Source organism: Chiloscyllium plagiosum, unplaced genomic scaffold (genome assembly GCF_037043375.1).
Source record: "Chiloscyllium plagiosum isolate Xiang-an unplaced genomic scaffold, Cpla_swu_hap1 HiC_scaffold_5, whole genome shotgun sequence".
NCBI lineage: Eukaryota > Metazoa > Chordata > Chondrichthyes > Orectolobiformes > Hemiscylliidae > Chiloscyllium > Chiloscyllium plagiosum.
The window spans coordinates 11,971,920-11,999,105 of NW_028270143.1; the positions used below are offsets into that span (position 1 = coordinate 11,971,920).

The following is a 27,186-nucleotide window of genomic DNA, read 5'->3' on the forward strand; positions in this document are numbered from 1 at the left end:
TTTTTCAGCAGCTACCAACTTTGTGGGCAGTAGGTTCAAGAATGTTACTGCCCCTATATAAAATTTTCTTCTTCACATTTCACCTGCATTTCTTGCCCAAAACACAGCGAAGAGCTTTCCCTTTGATTCCTATTTACGTCAGTTTTGAGAATGTGTCATCAAGGCAACTTAGTAAAAGTGAAATCAATGGAAATTAGGTGGAAGATAGTTGTGGTTGTTGGAGGTCAATCATGTCAGCTCCAGAACAAATCTGTGGGAGTTCCTCAAGGTAATGCCCTAAGCCCAACCATCTGCAGCCATTTCATCAATGTCCTTCTGATCATCATAAGGTCAGGAAAGGGCATGTTCACTTGATGATGACACAATGTTCAACACCATCCATGATTCCTTGGATATTAGCAGTCCATATCTGTATGCAACAAGACCTGGATATTCTGTGACAATTAGTGAGGGATTCCGCAAAGAAAATGTCATTATCAACATTCTGGAGGTTACATTCACCGGAAACTGAACTTAACAGTTACATATATTCTATGTTGACAACAACAGTTAAGAGGATGAGAATTCTGTAGAATACTCTTCATTCGCCTGTGTTAGTGCAGTTCCAACAATACTGAAGAAACCACACAAAAGCATAAACAGGATGAGTAAAACAGAGGAGTCTATTCTGACTGTAAGATTGTACTTTCAGTATTTCTACTGTGCAGACTTCATCACAGGCTGTATCTCATTTAGTATTCCAGATGTCAAGTTTATAAACTTGCCGTAATCCACAGGTTAATTCAAGGCAGCCTATTTTAGAATATTAACCATTTAGTAATGGTAAAGTATAGTCCAGAACAGCTCACAGATTTATCTTAGCACCATTCCGACCTTTGGTTGAGTTCCTTGATGAGCAGCAAATTTACAAGCTGAGTCCTGGAACGAACATCTGGAATGATTTTAATAAAACCATTGAAATGCTGAATTGAATAATTATGTTCTCATTTCTGAATCAATACTTTGCATTGAAATTATGATGTCCAGTGAAGAGCAATTATTGGAAGAAGTATGTGTATCATATTGAGTTGAGTGTAGTTTCTGTTATTACAGGAGAACACAGATGCTTTCTCTGTTGCTGATCTGGGTGATCTTGTACATCAGCATCTCCGATGGCAGAGGGCTCTGCCCCGAGTGAAACCTTTCTACGCTGTGAAATGTAACAACAGCAAACCAGTGGCTCAGATTCTTGCTCAAATGGGACTCGGCTTTGACTGTGCCAGTAAGGTAGGACTGGGTAAAAAGCTTAGAAAATTACAGAAATGTATGTCTGATAACTACATTATTTTCACATAGTATAATATTTCCCATACTATATAAGTGACATTGACAAAATTATGTCTGTATTTACTTAAGATGATTTTGTCGCTTTCACACCTCCACTTGTCAAACCTAGTTTCGTCTCAAGGAGTGATTTCCTTTATGCTCTTCTTGTGAGAGGTTACTGTTCACAAATTCAATCATATATTCAGAGTTTGAACAGTTCATGTCTTTTACACTAGTTAGCTGTGTCCTGTAAACAGAAGTTAAAGTAATTCTCCTCACTTTCAAACCCTCTTATGGCCTTGCTGTACCTCATCTGTATGATCTCTAACTGTACAACCCCACAAGCACAGATTACGGTTGATTATAACTCACAGCCTGGTTCCTTCCTGTCTCAGTTGCAATACTGGGGGATATCCCTTACTTCTGGATTTCTTTCCTAACTTATGAGCCTCACAAGCACCCTCCCTTCTTTTAAGCATCTTCCCTTTTGAAATAATGTTCAACGGCCTCAATTGTTCTTTCACTTCTCTCTGACGGGACACCATTTTCTTCAGGTTCAGTGTGATATTTTCTTGTTACATATTGTTGTCAGTATTGTATTATATGAAGAGACCTATAGATGAATATCTCCCATTGAGTGAACAATTTGCTCTGCTTATAAAATGAACCAACAGGATGATTGGAAGTGCCAAAAAAGCAATGGGGTCAAGTTATTCCATTATAATTCCATTTCAAATCAAGAGAATGGGCCACAGCCTAAATTTTATCTGTCCAAAAAAAAGGAAGGAAGAGTGCGTGGTTGAGGGTGGGAGGGGAAAAAGGCAGTTTTGTCATGGTACTGAATTTCAGCAGGTTTCTCTTTGGCACTTAGGACTTTTAGGCTTTGGGAAAGGGCACAATACTGTAATAGTTTGAATGAGATCAGCCAGGTGCACCTCATAGAATATGAGTTCTCTATTGCGGCTGTTAACCTGGTCCAATTAGGGAGCCCTGGCTGACAGATATAAACAGGAATATTAGGCATTCCGTTCACTCTAGGATCCGGCTCTGTGCTAGCTAGACCGGTGTCAAGTACTTTGCATGTTTAAATAAAGCGTGACTTGGTGACGGGATATCAGTCTCTGGGGAGTTATTTCACTGGTGACGAGAGGACAAACATGCCCCTGAAGAAATTTGCATGCAACAGTCATCTTTGAGTTGGGGTAAGAATTTCTGGCATCACGCTGCAAATAAGGAAGCTTCACCCATTCAATCCTGCTCTTGAAGACTGGGCCCAGTATATGGAAAATATATGGGTTTTTTTCCAGGCAAATCACATTGGGTAGATGAAAAGCAACAAGTAATTCTCCTGACAGCTTGTAGACCTGCTATTTTTCAATTATTGAGGGGTCTAAAGTTTCCTGAGGCACCAGATAAGAAAATCTTTCAAGAGTTGGTGGATATGGTTAAGAAATACTGTGGCCCAAAGCCACCACTAATTCTGACACACTATTGGTTTTACTCAGCAGTTCGAGAACTGGGGAATCAGTTTGCAACTTTTGACGAGGTTAAGATGCCTAGCAGAAGCACGTATCTTTGATTTAACCATGTTGAGATGCTGAGAGACTGTTTCGTTTGTGTGATTAATGATGTAACCACTTACAAGCTGAAGCCCAACTGGACTTCAAGTGGTCATTACAACTGGCATTGTCAAAAGATAATGCAGCAAGTGGAGCAGGGTATTCTGATGCAAGTGGACACCTTCCTCAGGTCAACTTGAGGGACACCACATGGCTGAAGGCAATTGCGCAGCCTCACTCAGGACATATCCTGTATAGAGGCACTCGAGGTCAGCCCACGGCAAAACCCCAAAACAAAGCCAAGCCTCGGCCAAACAGTCAACATTTTCTTCAGGATTAGGCTGGCAGGCCATTGTAATTGCTGCTGGTATGCAGATGTGAGACAGCAAAAGAGTCCCACTCAGCCTGAATTGAGTAAGAGATCTCAGAGGGTGATATCGAGGAGACTGTACATCCTGAAAGTCCACCACCAGCTGGTCTAAACAGTTAAATTGCTTCACAACATTCAAATCAGAGCCAATGAAAATAAACATCTGGTCAAATGGTTACCCGCTTCAAATGAAAGTCAATATCGGTGCTGCCATTTCAGTGATCACAGAAGAAGTCTTTAACAAAATTTGGTCTGGACTCCAACCCTTAACTTTGTGTAAGACCTCGGGCAGGCTGAGAACCTACACCGGGGAACTCTGACACATTAATGGTACAACTCTGGTTTTGGTCTCTTATGAAAAGCAGCTGGTTCAATTAGCACAGATTGTAGTCAAAGGCTCAACACAAGCTTGATGGGGCAGAATTGATTGAGAAAAATTCAACTTGGTTGGCTCAACATTATTAGATTAGAAAATGCATGCCTGTGTAAAGTTCCAATTGAATAGCAGGAGGCTTTTCAGGAAGGTCGAGGGACTATGAAAGGGGCCAAGGCCACCGAACATGCTGACTATGATTCTGCAAGGCCTACACAGTGCCACTTGGCTTATGTGCAAAAGTAGAGGCAGAACTCAGAAGGCTGGAAAGCGAAGGAGTCATCAAACCAGTATAGTTTGCAGAATGGACAGCATTGTCTTACCGATTGTGAGGCCTGATGAGTTGGTTTGCTCTTGTGTAGGGATTTCAAACAAATGGTAAACCGTTTTTCACAATCCCTCAAGTAGAAAATTTGTATACAAAACTGGCTGGGAGCCTGTTGTTCACAAACACAGACGGGAGCCTTGTGCACCTGGAATTGCAGTTTGATGAGGAGTCCCAAGAGTATGTTACAATTAATACTCATAAGGGATTTTACCAATATGCAAGAGACTGCCTTTTGGGGTATCATCAGCCTGTGCCATTTTCCAGAGGATGATGGTGAATATTTTACAATGTCAATCCCAGGTAGCTATTCTTTTGGATGATGTGCTAAGAACTGGGAAGACCAATAAAGAGTACATGGAGAAGTTGGTGCTTAAATGTTTCTCCCAATTGGGTATATGCCTTAGAAGGGAAAAATGTGTGTTCCAGACACCGAAATGACCCACTTGGGCTACACAGTCGAACACATTGGGTTACACCCATTGGAAGATAAAGAGATGATCAAAGATATCCCGGCTCCTCCGTCCATATTGGAGCTTAGGTCTTTCCTTGGGTTGGTGAATTATTACAGAAAATTGACACGTAACCTGGCTTCCACCCTGACATCCTGAAATCTGTGACTGTAAAAAAGTCATTCTTAGAAATGTCTCATAGCCAAGGTGGAGTCTTTACAGAAGTGAAGAAACAGCTAGTGTCATCAAAAGTGTTGGCACACATGATCCTAAGCAAGATGTGGTGCTGTCACGTGATGCCTGTCTGTGTGATATTGGGGTAGTGGTGGCTCAGTGGTGGACCAGTGGACAGGAACGCCTGATAGCTCCCCAGACGTTGGCTAATGTAGAGTGAAAATCTTCTCAAAACTCGCTGAATGAATATATGCCCAGATAGACAAAGAAAGTTTGGTGGTCATCTTTGGTGTGAGAAAGTTCCTCTGATATCTTTTAAGGATATAAATTTGTAATAGTGACAGATCACAAACCCCTCCTTGGTTTATTTAAAAGGACAAGGCCATGCTGCTCATAGCTTCAGTTAAGTGCAGTGGTAAGCTCTAACATCGTCCACGTGGCCAAGTGGCAAGTGCCTGTTTTCCACTGGCAGACACATCACCGCTGGTGACAACTGGAAGAGTCAGTCTGATGTTAAACTTTCTGGACTCCTTTCTGGTCATTGCTGACAATATCAGATTGTGGACATAAAAGATCCTGTCCTGGCCAAACTAAAATAGCTGGTATTGATGGGGGAAAAAAGAAAGTTGCCATCGCAACGAGAACTGAAATCTTTCTGGATGTGGCGAGACGAGATCACCATAGAGAACTGCATATAATTAGGAGCAAGAATAATTGTCCCAAGCAAAGAACACCACCAGGTACTGGCTGAACTCCATCAGGGTTATTGAGGTGTTTCCAAAATGAAGATGTTCTTGAGAGGTTATGCCTAGTGGTGACGATTGGGTGCAGACACAGCTGCAAGGGTGGGGTAGGGCAGTGCCAAGAGTGCAACATGGTCAAAAATCACTGCCAGCAGGCCCCTCATAATTGTTGTCATGGCCAGGTAAACCTTGGATTCCATTACATGTCAACTTTGACAGTCCTTCCATCAGCTTAATGTTCTTAGTCACCATGAACATCTTTTGTAATAGACAAACTTCCAGATGTATTGGTCACAGACATTATTTATCAGCAAGGAATTCAATGATTTTCTAAAGGCGTTCAATATCAGCTTTGTATCGTAACATTCATTGTCCAATGGTCTGGCAGAAAGAGAGGACCAAACTTTGAGAGGATTAAAGAAGCCAAACTGTGCTGGTTTCTATTGGGGATACATGTCATTCAACTACAGGGATAGTTCCAGAAGAGTTATAATAGGGAGAAGACTCTGCACCAGGTCAAACCTGATCTTCCTGGACCTGTGTAGGTGGTGGTGGACAGTGACACATCATCAGGAATGCCAGTGCTGGACACAAGACCTATCTATGTGAGGGAGGCAGTTTTCTTCAGGGGATAAAATTTGGCATAGAAACCATGGGAATAGCCCTGCATGGATAAGAGGCAAGATCAATGCAAGCTTAAGTTCTGGAAAGGGAGGCAGGCCTGAACAAGCAAGAGGACAACATGAAAGCAGTAACCTCACAAACAGGGCACAAGCAAAACACACCTGCTCCTCTGAACACCTGGCAAGACTGACAGAACCCATGGGTTCTTCCTGTCTGCCAAGCAATGAAGAAACCTCCGAGGACCAGAGGGACATGGCAGATGTTGCAATATTGACACTGTTATTGCCTGAAGATGATATTTAGCTGAGACTCTCTGGGTGCAAGAGGTGGGCTAAGGTCTGGTACATGCCTTAGTATCTAAGGCAGAGTGAGGGGCATCAGATTGGTGTGAAAATGCCCCATGGGATGTTACTAGAAAAAGAATGAACCTATGTCACAGAATGTAGAACAAGGGCGCTTATTGTGATTGGAATAAGGTCAGTCAGGTGGCCCTCATAGAATATGAGTTACCTGATTGGGGCAGTCAACCTGGTTCAATAACGGAGTCCTGGCTGACAGACATAAACAAGATTGACAGGATTTCTGCTCAACCTAGGAGCTAGCTCTGTGCTAGCTAGGTCAGTGTCAGGTACTATGCATGTGTAATCAAAGGGTGACCTGGTGACAGGATACCAGCCTCTGTGGAATTATTTCAAGTACAATTGTGAACGGTGGCTGCACAGTGGGTTGGGGGAAGGGAATACATTAAAACATGGCTGGATAGAGTGTAACGTGGGACTTGAATGTCATCCATAGTCAGGGACACCCTGGTTTCAGTGGGAGAAGCAGTGTATGACTGCACCTAGTGTGGTTACCTCATATGTCAGTGCCTGGGTGTGTAAGATAGGCAGGTGTAGGGGCATATGAAAGTTGGAGTGGAGGTTTACGGCAATGTAAAGTCTGCGGGTCTTCAGGTTGAGCTACTAGAAAGGGGATGTGCATGTTTTGCAGCTCACCAACACATTTAGGCTGAGGCAAAGGAACACTCCATGTCACCTCACATTGTGCTGGCAACTGACAGTGCTTAATGGGGAAGAAAATAGCTGTGAACCCACCTGGATTTGACTCACCTGTGAGGGAAGGTCTGTTGCAACCACCAATCATTGGGCTTTGAAAGGGAGAGAACATTGCTTATGGATTCTCACAATGTACAACACACAAGCACGCAGGCTGCCTTCTTCCTGGACATCCCTCAGCATTGATTCATTGATGGGTACACCTTTATGCACAGAGGGACCGTTTGGGATGTTGTGTGAGGAGGGTCAAAGGTCTCATTGTGGCACGAAGCCATGCCTACACATTGTACCCTCCCTACATCCAGTTGATGTAGTAGACTCTCAGCACACACCTACATCTAGAGTTCCACTTTCTGTAGAGCTGTCGCTGTGACGTGTTCACCAGATTATGCTCCCACACTTTCTCTGACTATGATTTCCCCTGTGAATTCCCTCAGAGGAGAGCTTCTTCTGAGCCTTAGATACTTCCATTCTCAGAGCTCCAGGATGGCAATTTCAGAGGATCTGGCTGTTTCTCTGCAGAGCTCATGGGAAGATTAGCAGAGACTACACTTGTAGAACAAGAGAAAGATGGTACCGTGGCCTGTGGTTTGAAGTGATGTGCAGTGAATGAGACTGACAGCATTGTTACTGTGAGAATGGCAAAGGAATGAAGAGTGATACTTACTCATTTGGTAGGACATGGCCATCTCAATGACATAGGAATGGTCCCAATCATCTGCAAGGACTCGTATACGGTGAGGATCTGGATGTGGACAACAACATGGGTTTATGCTGTTCAGCTGTGGGCTGTATTCTGTATCAATAGAAAGAGGAGGAATGAGTGAGATGGTTGACTGTCCTAGTGCATATGGGCCAATGGTGATGAGGTATGTCCTAGTGGTATTGCTGTTGGACCGATAATCCAGAGATCCAGCCATTGTTCCGGGGACCCAGGTTCGAATCTCACTCGAGCAGATGCTGGCATTAGAATTCAATGAAAATCTGGAATTAAGAGTCTAATGATGACCATGAATCCATTGCCAATTGTTGGGAAAAACCCACCTGGCACACTAATGTATTTCAGGGAAGGAAGCTGCCAACCGTACCTGGTCTGGCCTACGTGTGACTCCAGACCCACAGCAATGTGATTGACTCTTAATTGCCCTCTGGGCAAATAGGCCTAGGCGATAAATGCTCTCGAGACAGCAATGCCCTCATCCCGTGAATGAATACAGGAGAAAAAGGTCTCCCAGGGCATGAGGAGGCAGCATTCAGGGCTTGCAAGGTTGATGGTGTGGGAGTTTCAGGAGTGAGAACAAATGAGAGAAGATGTTTTATGCAATCCTGAGGTGGCAACCACAGAATAGGCTGGCAGGGTGAGGTGGTACAGCCTCCTCTGCCAGCTCTCCGGAAAGACGACACCTCTCCTCTAGACCACCAAGACCTCCACGTTACTTTTATAAGGACACAGTCATACACCATGGGAAAAGATCCTTCTGTCCAACTAGTCTATGCTGACCATTTTCCTTTCCCAAATTCGTTCCACCAAGCTGCGTTTGGCCCATATCCCTTCAAACCTTTCCTATGCATATACTTATTTTTATCCAAATGTCTTTCAAACATTGAAACTATACCTGTATCTGACAATTCATTCCACACACAAATCAGTCTGTGTAAAAAAAGTTGCCCTTTATGTCCTCTTCAAATCATTCTCCGCTCACCTTAAAAATATACCCCCTATTTTGAACTCCATCAACTCGGGAAATGATGTTTGTTATTCATCTTGTCTATGTCCCTCATGATTTTATAAACCTCTGAACAGTCACCCCTCAACTTTTTACACTCCAGTGAAAGATGTCGAACCTATCCAGCCAACTTTCATAACTCAAATTCTCCATTCCTGGCATTATCCTGGTAAATCTTCTCTGAACCCTCTCCAGTTTAATAATATCCTTCCCTTCTCTGACATGTTCCAACTCTGTCTTTGAATGAACTGGGCGGCTTTGGACTGCCACTGCTCATCCAGGTGCACAGTGGCTTTTTAAGTATGGCACAGATGTAAGAGGTGCCAGTCTTTTGGTAGAAAAACACAGACAGGTAAGTTGAACAGAAATTGTGTATAAGAAACATTATAAGGCAATTAATATGGTGAGTTTAATAAAAAAAAACACTGGCAGAGCCTCATAGTGAAAAATCCCCCAAAAGTTCAGCACAACTCAGACTTAGTTAAAAAGTCATGAGAGTCATGAACTTAAAATAGAGGACTTGAAAATCATGAATTTTCTTTTATTCATTCATGTGATTGGCCATCAATGGCTGGACCAGTGTTTGTTGTCCTTCTCTAATTACCCAGGAGAAAGTGGTGGTGAGCTGCCATTTTGATCTGCTGCAGTTCTAGCGGTAAAAATGCACACAGTGCTATGAAGAAAATTCCAGGGCGCTAACCCAGAAGTATTGAGGAATAACAAGATAATTTCACATTAGGTGGTGCATACCTTGAAAGCCAACTTGCAGGTGCTGGTATGTCCTTCCAAGGATAGGGATTAGGAGGTTTAGAAGATGCTGCCAGAAGTTGTATTACTGCAGTACATCTGTGTTAGAGGTGAAGAGACTGAATGTAATGGAATGGGGGCCAGACATGTGGGCTGCTTTATCTGGGATGGTGATGAGTTTCTTGAGATGATGGAGGAACATTGCAGGTGAGTGGAAAGTATTCCATCACACACCTGACTCCAGAGTTTTAGATGGTGGATAGGCAGTGTGGAAACAGGAGGTGAGTTGTTCACCACAAAATTCCTAGCCTTTGACCGATTCTTTGCAGCCACAGTATGAACATAACTGGTACATATAAAGTTAGAAATCACAAGACACCAGGTTACAGCCCAACAGGTTTATTTGAAATCACAAGCTTTTGGAGTGCTGCTCTTTTATCAAATGAACTTCTCTCTGTGAAGGAGCAATGCTCCAAAACCTTGCGATTTCAACTAAACCTATTGGGTTATAACCTGTGTTGTGTAACATTCTGACTTTGTCCATCTCAGTCCAACACCGGCACCTCCACAGCAGGCCCATATAAATATATTAAGCTTCTGGTCAATGGCAACACTTCCAGGATGATGATTATCGGTGATTCAGTGATTGTAATGTCGTTGAATGTCAAGGGGTGATCATTTAAACTCATTATTTGAGATTTTTATGACCTGGCACGAGTACTACTCACTATTTTATCATCGTAAGTCTGGATATTGTCTAGGTCTTGTTGGCTATAGATAAGGGGTCCTTCAGTATGTGTGGAGTCTGAACTTCAGCCCTCACCCCGTGCCGTCATCCTCTATGTGCCGTGTCCAGGTTAAGTGTACTTGGTGAATTGGCAATATGCTGGGGATAAGAGTGTGCTGCTAATCACGCCCCACTATTGCATGATCTACCACAAATATATACATGACCAATTGAATAACTAAGATGTTGTTTGCTGACGAGGATAAAGCGAATCACATCAGGCTTTATCAATAAAGAAGAAAATAAATCTTATTCTTTAACAAATAGAAAAATGAATTGTTAATTATTAATATGCAGACTTATATCCCCTTTAAATCCATTATGCATTAATTCACTTGCAAACATCACAGACAGCATAGACAGTTCTGCAGAAATATGGGTATAAAGTATAACCAAACAGAAACAAATTCTGTGGATGAAGAGGTTAAACCAGAAGGATGTGATGAGGTGACTGTCCCACAGTTCATTTGTTTTTTGCAATGATATCATGTTGTTGGTGATTGCAAATGCTCCAAACTTTAGTAGTTAGTCAGTCAAATCTCGGTCTTTGCTGGAGCCTGAAGTTCTTATGTCAGCGTTGCCGAGCGTTATGAGTCAGTGCAGATCAAAAATGTATAAATAATGAAAAATCACATTTCAATCAGAGGTAATTTTTTGAAATTTTTGCCTGAGCTGAGTGTGTATTGTATACTGAGTACCTGTACATATTGGATAAGGACAACAGCCAGTGTGCTTAGCAGAGAGAAGAAACTGCAAATTCTACGCAAACTACAGAAGCAGTTTGTGGAAGGGGGATGTCCACTGGTTGAAGAGATGCATCCTGTGGACTAAAGACCTAAAGACTCCATCAGAAAAGTGATTGTGACAATATGAGGTGTCACAACTCAATTTATTCTGGGTAATCCAAGATGGAGGACGGGAAAAATTTCTGGCTGTAAGAGCTGCTCCTTTTTTTGAGGTATTTTAGGTGCTGGAGGTGATTTCCTCGAATTCCAGGAGCAGCAATTACTGTTTTATATGCTGTTGCATTGTTTTGGAACTTTGGAAACAAAAGTCAAAACAACAGCAGTCTTAAAAGGGAGAAGAGCAGACAAAAGAAGCACATGGTGAGGACAGTGCATGAGAGAGAGAGAGAGAACGAGAACCTGCACAGTTACTGCCTTTGCTGTTTTTGAATTAATGTGTCGCTGGACATCGGAGTGCATCTGGGACAATTAACAAACAGTGAATTTCACAACTAATCTTGGAGGAACCGGTTTGGTCGAAGTTCACAACACAGAATCAGATAAGTTAATTGTTGTTTTAAGTCTGTCCAAGAGAAAGGCTGTATTAGTGAGTGGGTTCTTTCTTGATTATATGTTTGTGGAGATAATTCTCTTGATTAAACTTAAAATATAAGCCATAGCTCTTAATTTAACCTGGTGCAGTGTTTTGTAGAGGAATAAGACTGTGTTATTTTCTGGGTCTGTAGATTGTGAAGGAGCAAAAATGGCCTTTGCAGTGATATTTACTTCTTGTCAGATGTGGGAGTTTAAAGAGAGTTTAAGGGTTACTGCGGATTATATCTGCCATAAATGCTGTTGGATGTGAATCTTATCAGATCGAGTGGATCGGTTGGTGAGGCAGATAGAAGCGATGAGGAATTTGCAACAGCAATAGTATGTGATGGATGGTAGTTATAGGAAGGGGGGGCGAGTCTCAGATACAGTCACATAGATGAGTTAACTCCAGGAAGGGTAAGAGAGGTCAGCACCTAGGGCAGGAGTCTTTTGTGGATATACCCATTTCAAACAGGTATGCTGTTTTGGAAAATGTAGGGGGTGATGGATTCTCAGGAGAACGTAGCATGAACAGCCAAGTTTCTGGTATTGAGACTGACTCTAATGCAACGAGGGGTACGTCGGCTTCCAAAAGATCAATTGTGTGTTAGGGGATTCTGTAGTCTGAGGTACAGACAGACATTTCTGTGGCCAGCAGAGAAAAAGCAGAATGGAGTGTTGTTTCCCTGGTGCCAGGATCAAGGATGTCTCAGAGAGGATGCAGAATGTTCTCACGGGGGAGAGGGGCCAGCAAGAGGTCATTGTCCACATTGGAACCAACGATATAGGAAGGGAAAAGGTTGAGATTCTGAAGGGAGATTACAGAGAGTTAGGCAGAAATTTAAAAAGGAGGTCCTCAAGGGTAGTAATATCTGGATTACTCCCAGTGCTACGAGCTAGTGAGGGCAGGAATAGGAGGATAGAGCAGATGAATGCACGGCTGAGGAGCTGGTGCATGGGAGAAGGATTCACATTTTTGGATTATTGGAATCTCTTTTGGGTTGGAAGTGACCTGTATAAGAAGGATGGATTGCACCTGAATTGGAAGGGAAATTTGCTACAACTGCTTGGGAGGATTTAAACTAGTAAGGTTTGGGGGGGGGGGGGGGGGGGAACCCAGGGAGATAGTGAGGAAAGAGATCAATCTGAGACTGGTACAATTGAGAACAGAAATGAATCAAACAGTCAGGGCAGGCAGGGACAGGGTAGGACTAATAAATTAAACTGCATTTATTTCAATGCAAGGGGCCTAACAGGGAAGGCAGATGAACTCAGGAAAACGGAACTGGGATATCATAGCAATTACAGAAACAAGGCTCAGGGATGGGCAGGACTGGCATCTTAATGTTCCAGGATACAAATGCTACAGGAAGGATAGAAAGGGAGGCAAGAGAGGAGGGGGAGTGGCATTTTTGATAAGGGATAGCATTACAGCTGTGCTGAGGGAGTATATTCCTGGAAATACATCTAGGGAAGTTATTTGGGTGGAACTGAAAAATAAGAAAGGGATGATCACCTTATTGGGATTGTATTATAGATCCCTGAATAGTCAGAGGGAAATTGAGAAACAAACTTGTAAGGAGATCTCAGCTATCTGTAAGAATAATAGGGTAGTTATGGTCAGGGATTTTAACTTTCCAAACATCGACTGGGACTGCCATAGTGTTAAAGGTTTAGATGGAGAGGAATTTCTTAAGTGTGTACAAGACAATTTTCTGATTCAGTATGTGGATGTACCTACTAGAGAAGATGCAAAACTTGACCTACTCATGGGAAATAAGGCAGAGCAGGTGACTGAGGTGTCAGTGGGGGAGCACTTTGGGGCCAGTGACCATAATTCTATTCGTTTTGAAACAGTGATGGAAAAGGATAGACCAGATCTAAAAGTTGAAGTTTTAAACTAGAGAAAGGCCAATGTTGACGGTATTAGGCAAGAACTTTCGAATGCTGATTGGGGGCAGATGTTCGCAGGTAAAGGGACGGTTGGAAAATGGGAAGCCTTCAGAAATGAGATAACAAGAATCCAGAGAAAGTATATTCCTGTCAGGGTGAAAGGGAAGACTGGTAGGTATAGGGAATGCTGGATGACTAAATAAATTGAGGGTTTGGTTAAGAAAAAGAAGGAAGCTTATGTCAGGTATAGACAGGACAGATCAAGTGAATCCTTAGAGTATAAAGGAAGTAGGAGTATACTTGAGGGAAATCAGAAGGGCAAAAAGTGGACATGAGATAGCGTTGGCAAATAGAATTAAGGAGAATCCAAAGGGTTTTTACAAATACATTAAGGACAAAAGGATAACGAGGGAGAGAATAGATCAGTAAGGCAGCCTTTGTGTGGAGCCACAGAAAATGGGAGAGTTACTAAATGAATATTTTGCATCAGTATTTACTGTGGAAAAGGATATGAAGGTATAGACTGTAGGGAAATAGATGGTCACATCTTGCAAAATGTCCAGATTATAGAGGAGGAAGTGCTGGATGTCTTGAAACGGTTAAAGGTGGATAAATCCCCAGGACCTGATCAGGTGTATCCGAGAACTCTGTGGGAAGCTAGAGAAGTGATTGCTGGGCCTCTTGCTGAGATATTTGTATCATAGATAGTCACAGGTGAGGTGCCGGAAGACTGAAGATTGGCAAACGTGGTGCCACTGTTTAAGAAGGGTGGTAAAGACAAGCCAGGGAACTATAGACCGGTGAGCCTGACCTCAGTGGTGGGCAAGTTGTTGGAGGGAATCCTGAGGAACAGGATGTACATGTATTTGGAAAGGCAAGGACTGATTTGGGATAGTCAACATGGCTTTGTGCGTGGGAAATCATGTCTCACAAACTTGATTGAATTTTTTTGAAGAAGTAACTAATAAGATTGATGAGGGCAGATGTGATCTATATGGACTTCAGTAAGGCATTCAACAAGGTTCCACATGGGAGACTGATTAGCAAGGTTAGATCTCATGGAATAAAGGGAGAACTAGCCATTTGGATACAGAACTGGCACAAAGGTAGAAGACAAAGGGTGGTGGTGGAGGGTTGTTTTTTATACTGGACGCCTGTGACCAGTGGAGTGCCACAAGGATCATTGCTGGGTCCTCTACTTTTTGTCATTTACATAAATGATTTGGATGCAAGCATAAGAGGTACAGTTAGTAAGCTTGCAGATGACCAAAATTGGAGGTGTAGTGGACAGCGAAGAGGGTTTCCTCAGATTACAACAGGATCTGGACCATATGGGCCAATGGGCTGAGAACTGGCAGATGGAGTTCAATTCAGATAAATGCGAGGTGCTGCATTTTGGGAAAGCAAATCTTAGCAGACTTAATGGTAAGGTCCTAGGGAGTGTTGTTGAACAAAGAGACCTTGGAGTGCAGGTTCATAGCTCCTTGACAATGGAGTCACAGGTAGATAGTATAGTGAAGAAGGCATTTGGTATGCTTTCCTTTACTGGTCAGAGTATTGAGAACAGGAGTTGGGAGGCCATGTTGCGGCTGTACAGGACATTGGTTAGGCCACTATTGGAATATTGCGTGCAACTCTGGTCTCCTTCCTATTGGAAAGATGTTGTGAAACTTGAAAGGGTTCAGAAAAAGATTTCCAAGGATGTTGCCAGGGTTGGAGGATTTGAGCTATAGGGAGAGGCTGAACAGGCTGGGGCTATTTTCCCTAGAGTGCTGGAGGCTGAGGGGTGACCTTATAGAGATGTACAAAATTATGAGGGGCATGGATAGGGTAAATAGACAAAGTCTTTTCACTGGGGTTGGAGAGTCCAGTACTAGAGGGCACAGATTTGAGGTGAGAGGGGAAAGATATAAATGAGACCTAAGGGGCAACGTTTTCACACAGAGGTCTGTGGAATGACTTGCCATAGGAAGTGGTGGAGGCCGGTACAATTGCAACATTTAAGAGGCCTTTTGGGTGGGTATATGAACAGGAAGGATTTGGAGGGATATGGGCCGGGTGCTGGCAGGTGGGACTAGATTGGGTTGGGCTATCTGGTCCGCATGGATAGGTTGGACCGAAGGGTCTGTTTCCATGCAATATAACTCTATGACTCTATTACCGAGTCTCTGAGTTAATGGTCTAGTGATAATACCACTAGGCCATCACCTTCGCATGTGACGACACCTATTCGAAGTCCCGTTTAATATGGCGATAGTGCCTCCCATTGAGGATATTCTGAATGTGAAGCTAAGACTTCATCTCCACAAGGACTGTACAGCGGTCTCTCTTTTCAGTATCAATATGGACAAATGCATCTGTCGCAATCAGTTTGGTGAGGATAAGGTATGTTGTTCACTCACCCCCTGCCTCAGACCCAACCTAGCAACTATGTCCAGTAGGACTTGACCAGCTTGGTCAGTTGTGCTGCCGCTCTTGATGATGGACTTTGAAGGCCCACACCCAAGGTACATTCTGTACTCTTCCAACCCTCAGAGCTTCCTCCAAGTGAGTTCAGCATAGAGCAGGATGTATCGACCGGGGAGGGCTGGAATGTGTAGCGGAATGTGGTAACACTCAGAACTTTGTTCTGGTGTCATGAGACTTCATGAAGTCCGGAGTCAATGTTGAGGACTCTGAGGGCAACTTCCTCCTCACTGCATACCACTGTGCAGCCTGCAACAGGACATACCACCAAATGATGATGGTGTAATCTGTGTGATTCAGTGAGTGTGACTATGTCAAGCTATGGATTAACTACACTGGTAGTCAGATCACCCAATTTTGTGACAAGCCCCGAAATATTAGTAAGGAAGACTTTGTAGGGTCAACAGGGCTGTGTTTGAAATTGTCATTTTTGGTGCTTTAGTCAATGCCAGGTTGTCTGACTGGTTCCTTTTTTTATATCAACTGCTAAACAGTATAAGTGACTTCCAAGCCCATTTCAGAGAGCAATTAACAGTCAATGACATTACTGTCGATTGGGAGTCACATGTAGGCCAGACCAGGCGCTGATAACAGATTTCCTTCCTTAATGGTCATTAGTGAACCATGAGGGTTTTTTTGCAGTTTCACGTCATCCATTGGAGTTGAATGAATGTATTGGATCCTCTTGTACAATTGTGTAATGGCTAACCTGCTGCTATGTTTCAGATTATATGTTCTATTTGAAAATAAACTATCCTTGTGTTGTGAAAATATTCTAACACAGAAGTGCCTTGCCTGCCATATAAATCTTGGAAGTAGGGAGGTGAAGAAGTTTATATGAAATGCGAAGTTAAATGTTTACTAGAGATGGACTTCTGTTCCTATCAGGATATTTCTGACATTTTTAATGTTACTAAAATTACATCTCTTGTCTGAATTCAAGCCTTCACAAGTAGAGAAATGGAAAGCAGCACTAATGGATCTGACTTCCTCATTTTGGAGGAGGTGTCACTAAAAGGATATCATTGACCAGAACATCAAAGAGCATATCTCTCAAGGGCATTCCATTGGAATGGGCTGAAAATGCTTGCTAGCCAGCGATACCCATGTCATCGAGTCATAGAGATGTACAGCACAGAAATAGATCCTTCGGTTCAATTCGTCCACGCCGATCAGATATCTAAACCTAATCTAGTTCAATTTGCCAGCACTTCATCCATATCCCTCAAAACCCTTTTCATATATCCATGCAGATCCCTTTTAAATGCTGTAATTGTACCAGCCTCCACCACCTCCTCTGGCAGTTCACTCCATACATGCACCACCTTTTGTGTAAAAAAAAAAGTTGGCCCTTAGGTCCCTTTTATATCTTTCCCCTCTCACCCTAAACCCTCTAGTTCTCTACTCCCCCACCCCAGAGAAAAGGCTGTGTCTATTTATCCTATCCATGCCCCTCATGATTTTATAAAACTCAATAAGGTCACCCCTCAGCCTCTGGCATGCCAGGGAAAATGGTCACAGCCTATTCAGTCTCCTCCTATAGCTCAAATCCTCCAACCCTGGCAACATCCTTGTAAATCTTTTCTAAACCCTTCCAAGTTTCGCAACATCCTTCCAATAGGAGGGAGACCAAAATTGCACACACTGTTCCAAAAGTGGCCTAACCTATGTCCTGTACAGCTGCAACATGCCCTCCCAACTCCTATACTCAATGCTCTGATCAATAAAGGAAAGCATATCAAATGCCTTCTTCACTATCCTATCCACCTGCGAATCCACTTTCAAGGACCTATGAACCTGCAAAGTCTCTTTGTTCAGCAACATTCTCCTTTAAATGTGGAAATCACTCTGATTTGCCTTTCCAAAATGCAGCGCATCACTTTTATCGAAACTAAACTCCATCTGCTACCTCTCAGCTCATTGACCCATCTGATCAAGATCCCATTGTACACTGAGGTAACCTTCTTCACTGTCCACTGCACCTCTAATTTTTGTGTTACCTGCAAACTTACTAACTATAAGTTAGTGAGTGTTCACATCGAAATCCTTCATATAATTGACGATAAGCAGTGGACCCAGCACCAATCCTTGTGGCACACCACTGGTCACAGTCCTCCACTACCTTCGAGCCAGTTCTGTATCCAAATGGTTAGTTCTCCCTGTATTACATGAGATCTCATCTTGCTAACCATTTTACCATGCGGAACCTTGTCGAACGCCTTTCTGAAGTCCTTAAAGATCACTGTCCACTGTTCATGTTTCTCAAGCTTGATTGAGTTTTTTGAAGAAGGAACAAAGAGGATTGATGAGGGCAGAGTGGTAGATGTGTTCTATATAGACTTCAGTAATGCGTTCGACAAGGTTCCCAATGGGAGACTGATTAGCAAGATTAGATCTCACGGAATACAGGGAGAACTAGCCATTTGGATACAGAACTGGCTGAAAGGTAGAAGACAGTGGGTGGTGGTGGAGGTTTGTTTTCAGACTGGAGGCCTGTGACCAGTGGAGTGCCACAAGGATCGGTGCTGAGTCCTTACTTTTTGTCATTTACATAAATGATTTGGATGCGTGCATAAGAGGTACAGTTATTAAGTTTGCAGATGACGCCAAGATTGGAGGTGTAGTGGACAGCGAAGAAGGTTACCTCAGATTACAACAGGATCTTGACCAAATGGGCTGAGAAGTGGCAGATGGAGTTCAATTCAGATAAATGCGAGGTGTTGCATTTTGGGAAAGCAAATCTTAGCAGGACGTATACGCTTCATGGTAAGGTCAATGGAAGTGTTGCTATCAAAGAGATCTTGGAGTGCAGCTCCTTAGCTCCTTGAAAGTGGAGTCACAGGTAGATAGGATAGTGAAGAAGCTGTTTGGTATGCTTTCTTTTATTGGTCAGAGTATTGATTACAGGAGTTGGGAGGTCATGTTGCGGCTGTATAGGACATTGGTTAGGCCACTATTGGAATATTGCGTGCACCTCTGGTCTCCTTCCTATTGGAAAGATGTTGTGAAACTTGAAAGGGTTCAAAAAAGATTTCCAAGGATGTTGCCAGGGTTGGAGGATTTGAGCTATAGGGAGAGGCTGAACAGACTGTGGCTGTTTTCCCTGGAGCGTCGGAGACTGAGGTGTGACCTTATAGAGGTTTACAAAATTATGAGGGGCATGGATAGGATAAATAGACAAAGTCTTTTCCCTGGGATTGGGGAGTCCGGAACTAGAGGCCATAGGTTTAGGGTGAGAGGGGAAAGATATGAAAGAGACGTAAGGGGCAACGTTTTCACACAGAGGATGGTACGTGTATGGAATGAGCTGCCAGAGGATGTGGTGGAGGCTGGTACAATTGCAACATTTAAGATGCATTTGGATGGGTATATGAATAGGAAGGGTTTGGAGGTATATAGTCCGGGTGCTGGCAGGTGGGACTGGATTGGGTTGGGATATCTGGTCGTTGTGGACAGGTAGGACTGAAGGGTCTGTTTGCATGCTGTACATCTCTATGACACTATGACTCTGTGACTTATTCGTGGAAAAGTGAATCATCAGAACTTGGAGTGTTTTTATGTTGGTTCTTGTGAAAATTGTCATAATGCCAAGACCAGATGTAAATAATGGTGTGGCACAGGATTTTCTGTCCTGTCAAAAGTTAATGAGTCTCTTTTCTGTAGTATAATGTATTTGTTACACCACCTCAGGTGACTGGCTGCAGTCTATACTGGTTGGTTGGCAAACAACAAAGGCACTGTGGAGTGGCTGGTATGAGAGCACAAATGCTGCCATCCTGTAAGGAGTGGAAAAACGATTTATGAGCACATCCCTACCATTCAGACCAGCTGTCCTGAGGTATCCTTCTATCCATGCTGGAGTTCTCAATGCAGGGGTTTCAAAGAGTACTCCCAAATTTGCCCAGGAATGAACATGGTCACCCTGGAAATGACTCTGTGATCTTTGGTGTAACACAATCTGCCAGGTTATGGGAAATCCCCTGTCTTCAAGGAGGTAATGTTTGATGGAGTGACCTCAACTGCAGCAAATCCAACAAATCATCAGTTCACCTCAGCTCATCAAGAGATAGACTATAATTTATATTGATGGTTGAAACTGCGTGGATATGTAATACAATGATTCTTGGTTCAGTTTTATAATTAAAACAGTCAGTGAAGATTCAGAATTTTACTTTCTTTTCTATCTAGAGGGTGTAAGTTTGAGATGCTTTAATCAAATAAAATTTTCACTGTTACTTTTAATTAGCCTGACTTGCAGACAAAGTCTAAATCTCACAATCTGACAGTCTACAAGAATGTATAGATTAGGAAAAGCTAGGTGAGTTAGCAGTATCCAAACTCACAACCTGTATCATCGATACAGGCAAGGACAACAAGTTTATGAACACTACTGTCTCCAAGTTGCCCTCCAAGCCACACACCATCCTGACTTAGAAGTACATTGCTGTTCTTTCTCTGTGAGTGGGTCAAAATCCTGCAGTGTTCTTCTTACTAGTATGAATAGTGTGTGCCAACACCGCGAAGAATGCAGCAGTTTAAGAAGGCAGCTCACCACCACCTTCTTCACTGCAATTAGAGATGTCAATAAGTGCTACCTAGCTACCACCATTCACATCTCATGAATGAATTAAAAACAAAAGTTCACATCTATTGTTGAAATTATTAAAGACATTTATTGAAATAACTCCGCAGAGGCTGGTATCCTGTCACCAAGTCACTCTTCATTTACATGTGGAGAGTCCTTGACACTGATCCAGCTTCCTTAGAGACAGCTTTCAGAGTGAACAGAACCTTTAACACTTCTGATTTTATCTATCAGACAGGGCTCCTTGATGGACCAGATTAACAGCCCAAATTGAGGGAACTCATTCTATGAAATCCACCTGACTCACCTTGTTACAATCACTACAGTTATCATAATGGCAAAGGTTGTTGTTTAACCCTGGATAAACTTACCAATCAAAAAAAAGATTGTTGCCTGATTGGCTTTCTAAGTTGAAATTGTTTTCTTAAAGATGCTGCCTGGTTATTTTTAATTTGCTGACTTTTTCCTTACAAAGAGTCCTGTGCAAAGCATGAGCTTTTTTCCAGGAAACTTTCAACCATTCCCTAAAGTCATGGGTCTAAGTGTGTGGTGGATATATAATGCAGAAGAACAATCGATTACATACCATCTCCAATACTTGCTTCACATCACATCCCTTTCATTACATTTCATCAAAAGGAATTACCACAGTAAAGCAGACCCTGAGGTGTTGTATGGTACATGACTCCGAGGCCCCATGTGGCCACTCATTTAGATTACCGTATTCTGAGTGCTGAGTCTACGGTTTCCACATCCCTTTCAAATTATTTTCCATGGCTCTAGTATGTGGCAAATGCACATTCAAAACTTGGAACAACACTGCTTACTATGTAAACTAACTTGCTTTTCTTTCCCAACCAGAATGAAATTGCGACAATACTAGATATTGGTGTACCGGCAGAGAGAATCATTTATGCAAATCCCTGCAAGGAGGTCTCTCATATTAAATATGCTGTCAGCCGTGGAGTGCAGATGATGACATTTGATAACAAAGACGAACTGCTCAAAGTTGCAATGATCCATCCAACTGCCAAGTAAGTAGGCAGCATCTCTCTCTTTGCCTGAATTGCATGTTAAACTCAGCAATTTCAGTATAGTTCTCTGATATATGCCTGTTCTTGCATAGCTTCTCTGGTCTTTGTGCAGAACATGGTAAATGCATTGTAATCATTCTTATTTATAAATCGCTGCAACACCTTGAGTCAGTAAACAGTAACTATTAGTGAAGCTTTCCTCTCTGTTGTGGCCTGATCAGTGATATGAAAGGTGGGAAAATATTTCCATACATCTGCACCTCATTAAAATCCCACCTTATTCAGGCCTCACTTCCAATCCTCCTCTCTTTCACTAAGGAATCATTAAAATCCCACCTTATTCAGGCCTCACTTCCAATCCTTCTCTCTTCCACGAACAAATCATTAAAATCCCACCTTATTCAGGCCTCACTTCCAATCCTTCTCTCTTCCACTAAGGAATCACCGGTGCAAATGCTCAATAGATAATTTGGGACGGGTACCTAGTGACTCCAGTTTGTAGAATGCTTGCCTTGGCTATCATGAACTTCTACTGAACTACACTGCTGCATGCTCTATGGCCATCATCTTCCTTGAATCTACATCCATGCAAGTTGCATTCGCAAACCATCAGTCTCACCACCTCATTATGCCTGCTGTGTTTTCTTAGCACTCACAACTTCAGTGCTTATTTGAAAGTTGCCAGACTATCCACTTCACATTATTTTCTTAGAGCACACTGGCATCAGCACAAGCCTATGGGCTGACAATCTCTATGTAGGTCTTTACGTATTGGTGCACGAGGTCTTTAGCGCTCAGTTACAGGCTCCCAGCCTCTCTCTGTGGATTGGAGCTTTTTGGAACAGATGGAAACGAAAGCAGCTTGTGACTTTGGGGAGTACTAAACAGTCAGACAGGAGATGGACACATTTCTGTGTGACACCGGGATCACTCACTGGCAGACTTGCAGAATGTGCTGGCAGTCTGTGGCTAATACAATGGATGTACTTCAAACAAATGGCAATGTTCTAAATTCTCCCACAAGAGAAACCATTCCTTCTACATCCACCCAGTCAAATTCTTTCAGGGTCATATAAGTTTCATTTAAATCAAGTTTGACTCTTCTGAACCCCAGAGGATAGAGGCCTAGTATGTGGACCCTTTCTTTATGAGCCAATCCATTCATTTTCATTTCTGCAGAATGGTCACCTGATTCAAAATATTAACTTGCTTTCTCTACACAGATGCTGCCAGACCTGCTAAGTTTCTCCAGCACTTTCTGTTCCCATTTCATTCGTTCCAGGTATGAGTCTCAGAAACCTTCTCTGAACTGCTTCCAGTGAATTAAGATCACTCTTTTATGTACAGTGATCAGTACTTTATGCAATACTCGAGATGCAGTCTCATCAATGCTCTGTACAATTGAAGCATAACCTACTGTTACATTCACTAATCCTTGCAATAAAACATAACACACCTTTCCTCATTCTTTGCTTGAACTGCATATTAACCTTCTGTGATTCATACACCAAGATACCCAGATCTCTCTGCATTTCAAGTTTTGCAACCTCTCATGATTTATGTAATATGCTTCTTCTTTTATTCTTTCTGAAAAAATTGGCAATTTCACATTCTCCTACATTGTAGTCCATTTGGCAGATCTTCGCCCAATCACTTAACTTAGCTATATCCCTTTCTAGGCTCCTTATGTCTTCTTCACAACACAATTTCCCACCTATCTTTATGTCATCACCAAATTTAGCTACCATACTTTGGTCCCTTCATCCAAACTTTTGACATGAATTGTAAAGAGTTGAGATCCCAGCACAGATCTCAATGGGCGGCACGGTGGCACAGTGGTTAGCACTGCTGCCTCACAGTGTCAGAGACCCGGGTTCAATTCCTGCCTCAGGCGACTGACTGTGTGGAGTTTGCACATTCTCCCCGTGTCTGCGTGAGGGTGCTCCGGTTTCCTCCCACAGTCCAAAGATGTGCAGGTCAGGTGAATTGGCCATGCTAAATTGCCCGTTGTGTTAGGTAAAGGATAAATGTAGGGGTATGGGTGGGTTGCGCTTCGGTGGGGCGGTGTGGACTTGTTGGGCCGAAGGGGCTGTTTCCACACTGGAAGTAATCTAATCTCTATGGCACACCAGTCACAACATTTTTCCAGACTGAAAAAGACCCACATATTAGAGCCAGCAATCCAGCAAGAATAGCAACCAGCAGCAGAGGAAGAAACAGCAAATGAAGATCCACCGAGGAAGCAGAGGAGAATGAGGTCATCCCAAATCTATAAGCCCCATTGTCATTTTCTTCAATTGTCTAGTGCAGGTCAAGGTAAAGAATACCCCGTCCCATCATTGCTGAACTTTGCAATATATTACAGGGAGACCAAAACGAGTGAAGGATGTCAAGGTCACAACTGATTTAATTTGATTTATTACTGTCACTTGTACTGAAGTACAGTGAAAAGTTTTGTCTTACATGCTTTACAGGCAGATCACAATGTACAAGTCCAACAGGTTCACCGAACAGAGTACAGGATACAATGTTAGAGCCAATGGGAAGGTGCAGAGAGAGATATCAAAATTTGTTAAGTGTGTACAAGAAAATTTTCTGATTCAGTATGTGGCTGTACCTATTAGGGAATGTGCAAAACCTGACCTACTCTTGGGAAATAAGGCAGAGCAGGTGACTGAGTTGTCAGTGAAGGAGCACTTTGGGGCCAGCAACCGTAATTCTCTTAGTTTTAAAATAGTGATGGTAAAGGATAGACCAGATCTAAGTGCTGAACTTCTAAATTGGAGTTGGCTAATTTTGATGGTATTAGGCAAGAACTTTCAAAAGCTGATTGGGACAGATGTTTGCAGGTAAAGTGATGGCTGGAAAATGGGAAGCCTTCAAAAATAAAGATAATGAGAGTTCAGAGACAGTATATTCCTGTTAGGGTGAAAGATAAGGCTGGTAGGTGTAGGGAATGCTAGATGACTAGAGAAATTGAGGTTTTGGCTAAGAATAAGAAAGCATATGTCAGGTATAGACAGGAGAGATCGAGTGAATCCTTACAGTATAAAGACAGTAGAAGTATACTTGAGGGAAATCAGGAGGGCAAAAAGGAGACGAGATAGCTTTGGCAACTGGAGTTAAGAAGAATCCATAGGGATTTTATAAATACATTAAAGACAAGGGGGTAACTAGGGAGAGATTAGGGCCCCTCAAAGATCAGCAAGGGCAGCCACAGGAGATGGGAAGATACTAAACGAGTACAGCAGTCCCTCCCGTATCCAGGACCTAATGCAGAAGCCCAAAATCGCGGATAAGTGCGAACCTATTCATTTAAATGGGAAACGTACCTTCCCGGCAGCCTCCTGGTCCCTGGTTCTGGAATGTTCCATTTTATATGTTCGGGCCATGATAAACTGTGTGTAACTGAAACCGCAGTAACCGGACCCGTGGATACAGGGGTGGTCACGCTGTGTTCTGCATCAATGTTTATTGCAGAAGATATGGAATATGGGGATATAGATGGTGACACCTTGAAAAATGTCCATAATACAGATGAGGAGGTGCTGGATATCTTAAAATGCGTAAAAGTGGATAAATCCACGGGACCTGATCAGGTGTACCCTAGAACTCTGTGGAAAGCTAGAGAAGTGATTGATGGGCCCCTTGCTGAGATATTTGTATCTACGATGGTCACAGGTGAGGTGCTGGAAGACAGGAGGTTGGCTAATGTGGTGCCACTATTTAAGAAATGTGGTAAGGAAAAGCCAGGGAATTATAGACCGGTGAGTCTGACATTGGCAGTGGGCAAGTTGTTGGAGGGAAACTGAGGGACAGGATTTACATGTGTTTGGAAAGGTAAGGAATGTTAGGGATAATCAGAATGGCTTGTGCGTGGGAAATCATGTCAAATGAACTTGATTGAGTTTTTTGAAGCAATAACACAGTGGACGTGATCTAGATAGATGTCATTAAGGCATTCAACAAGTTTCCTCATGGGAGACTGGTTAGCAAGGTTAGATCACATGGAATACAGGGAGAACTAGCTATTTGGATACAGAACTGGCTCAAAGGTAGAACATAGAGGATGGTGGTGGAGGGTTGTTTTTCAGACTGGAGATCTGTGACCAGTGGAGTGCCAAAAGGACCGGTGCTAATGTCCACTACTTTTCATCATTTATATAAGTGATTTGGATGCGAGTAAGAGGTATAGTTAGTAAGTTTGCAAATGACGCCATAATTGGAGGTGTAGTGGACAGCAAAGAAGGTTACCTCTGATTACAACAGGATCTTGACCAGATGGACCAATGGGCTGAGAAGTGGCAGATGGAGTTTAATTCAAATGAATGCGAGGTGCTGCATCTTGGAAAAGCAACTCTTAGCAGGACGTATACACTTAATGGTAAGGTCCTCGGGAGTGTTGCTGAACAAAGAGACCTTGGAGTGCAGGTTCATAGCTCCTTGAAAGTAGAGTCACAGGTAGATAGGATAGTGAAGAAGGTGTTTGGTATGCTTTCCTTTATTGGTCAGAGCATTGAGTACAGGAATTGGGATATCATGTTGTGGACATTGGTTAGGCCACTTTTGGAAATATTGTGTGCAATTTTGGTCTCCTTCCTATAGGAAGGATGTTATGAAACTCGAAAGGGTTCAGAAAAGATTTACAAGGTTGTTGCCATGGTTGGACGACTTGAGCTAAAGGGAGAGGTTGAATAGGCTAGGGCTGTTTTCCCTGGAATGTCGGAGGCTGAGGGGAGACCTTATAGAGGTTTATAAAGTCATGAGGGACATGGATGGGATAAATAAACAAAGTCTTTTCCCTGGATGAGGGCAGAGGTTTAGAGTGAGAGGGGAAAGATATAAATGGGACCTAAGGGGCAACTTTTTCATGCAGAGGGTGGTGCACGTATGGAATGGGCTGCCAGAGGAAGTGATGGAGGCAATTACATCATTTAAAAGGCGTCTGCATGGGTAAATGAATAGGAAGGGTTTAGAAGGATAGGGGCTAAGTGCTGGCAAATGGGAGCAGAGTGAGTTAGGATATCTGGTCAGCGTGGATGAGTTATCCATGCTGTGCATCTCTTTGACTCTATGCCTGCAACTTAACATTAAAGATGTCCATTCAAAAGTTAGATAACAGTGGAGAGGAAGCCGTTCTTGTATCTTTTCAAATGTGTACACAAGCTTTTATATTTTCTGCCTGATGGAAGAGGGTTGAAGAACATATAAGTGGACGCGGAGGGACCTTTGATTATGCTGTTTGGTTTAGCAATGTAGTGGGAAGTATAGATGAAGTCAGTGGATGGGAGACTGGTTTGTGTGATGGATTGAAACAACTCTCTGTAGTTTCTTTCAGTCTAGGGAAGAGGAGTTGCCATACCACACTGTGACATTTTCAGGCAGGATACTTTCTATAGTGTACCTATAAAAATTTATAAGAGTCTTTATGTACCTGCGAATTTCCTTAGACTCCTGAGGAAGTAGAGATATTGCTGTGCTTTCTGGATTATAGTGTCAACGTGGGTGGACAAAGACAGATAGTTGGTGATGGTTTCTCCCAGGAACTTGATGCTCTTAACCATCTTCACCTCAGCACCATTGATGCACACAGAGGCATGCCCTCCACTCCACTTCCTGAAGTCAGTGACCAGCTCCCTTATTTTACA

General features: G+C 42.8%; 1 protein-coding gene across 2 annotated transcripts in view; it reads left to right on the plus strand.

The window, feature by feature from the left end:
* The window catches only part of LOC122547913 (antizyme inhibitor 2-like), a 94,355-nt gene that overhangs the window by 38,763 nt on the left and 28,406 nt on the right, over nucleotides 1-27,186 (plus strand). For both annotated transcript variants that reach the window (XM_087987003.1, XM_087987004.1), the window contains exons 3-4: nucleotides 1,093-1,266; nucleotides 21,366-21,538. In XM_087987003.1, the coding sequence (XP_087843129.1) occupies nucleotides 1,093-1,266; nucleotides 21,366-21,538 (347 nt within the window). The remainder of the gene's footprint in view (nucleotides 1-1,092; nucleotides 1,267-21,365; nucleotides 21,539-27,186) is intronic.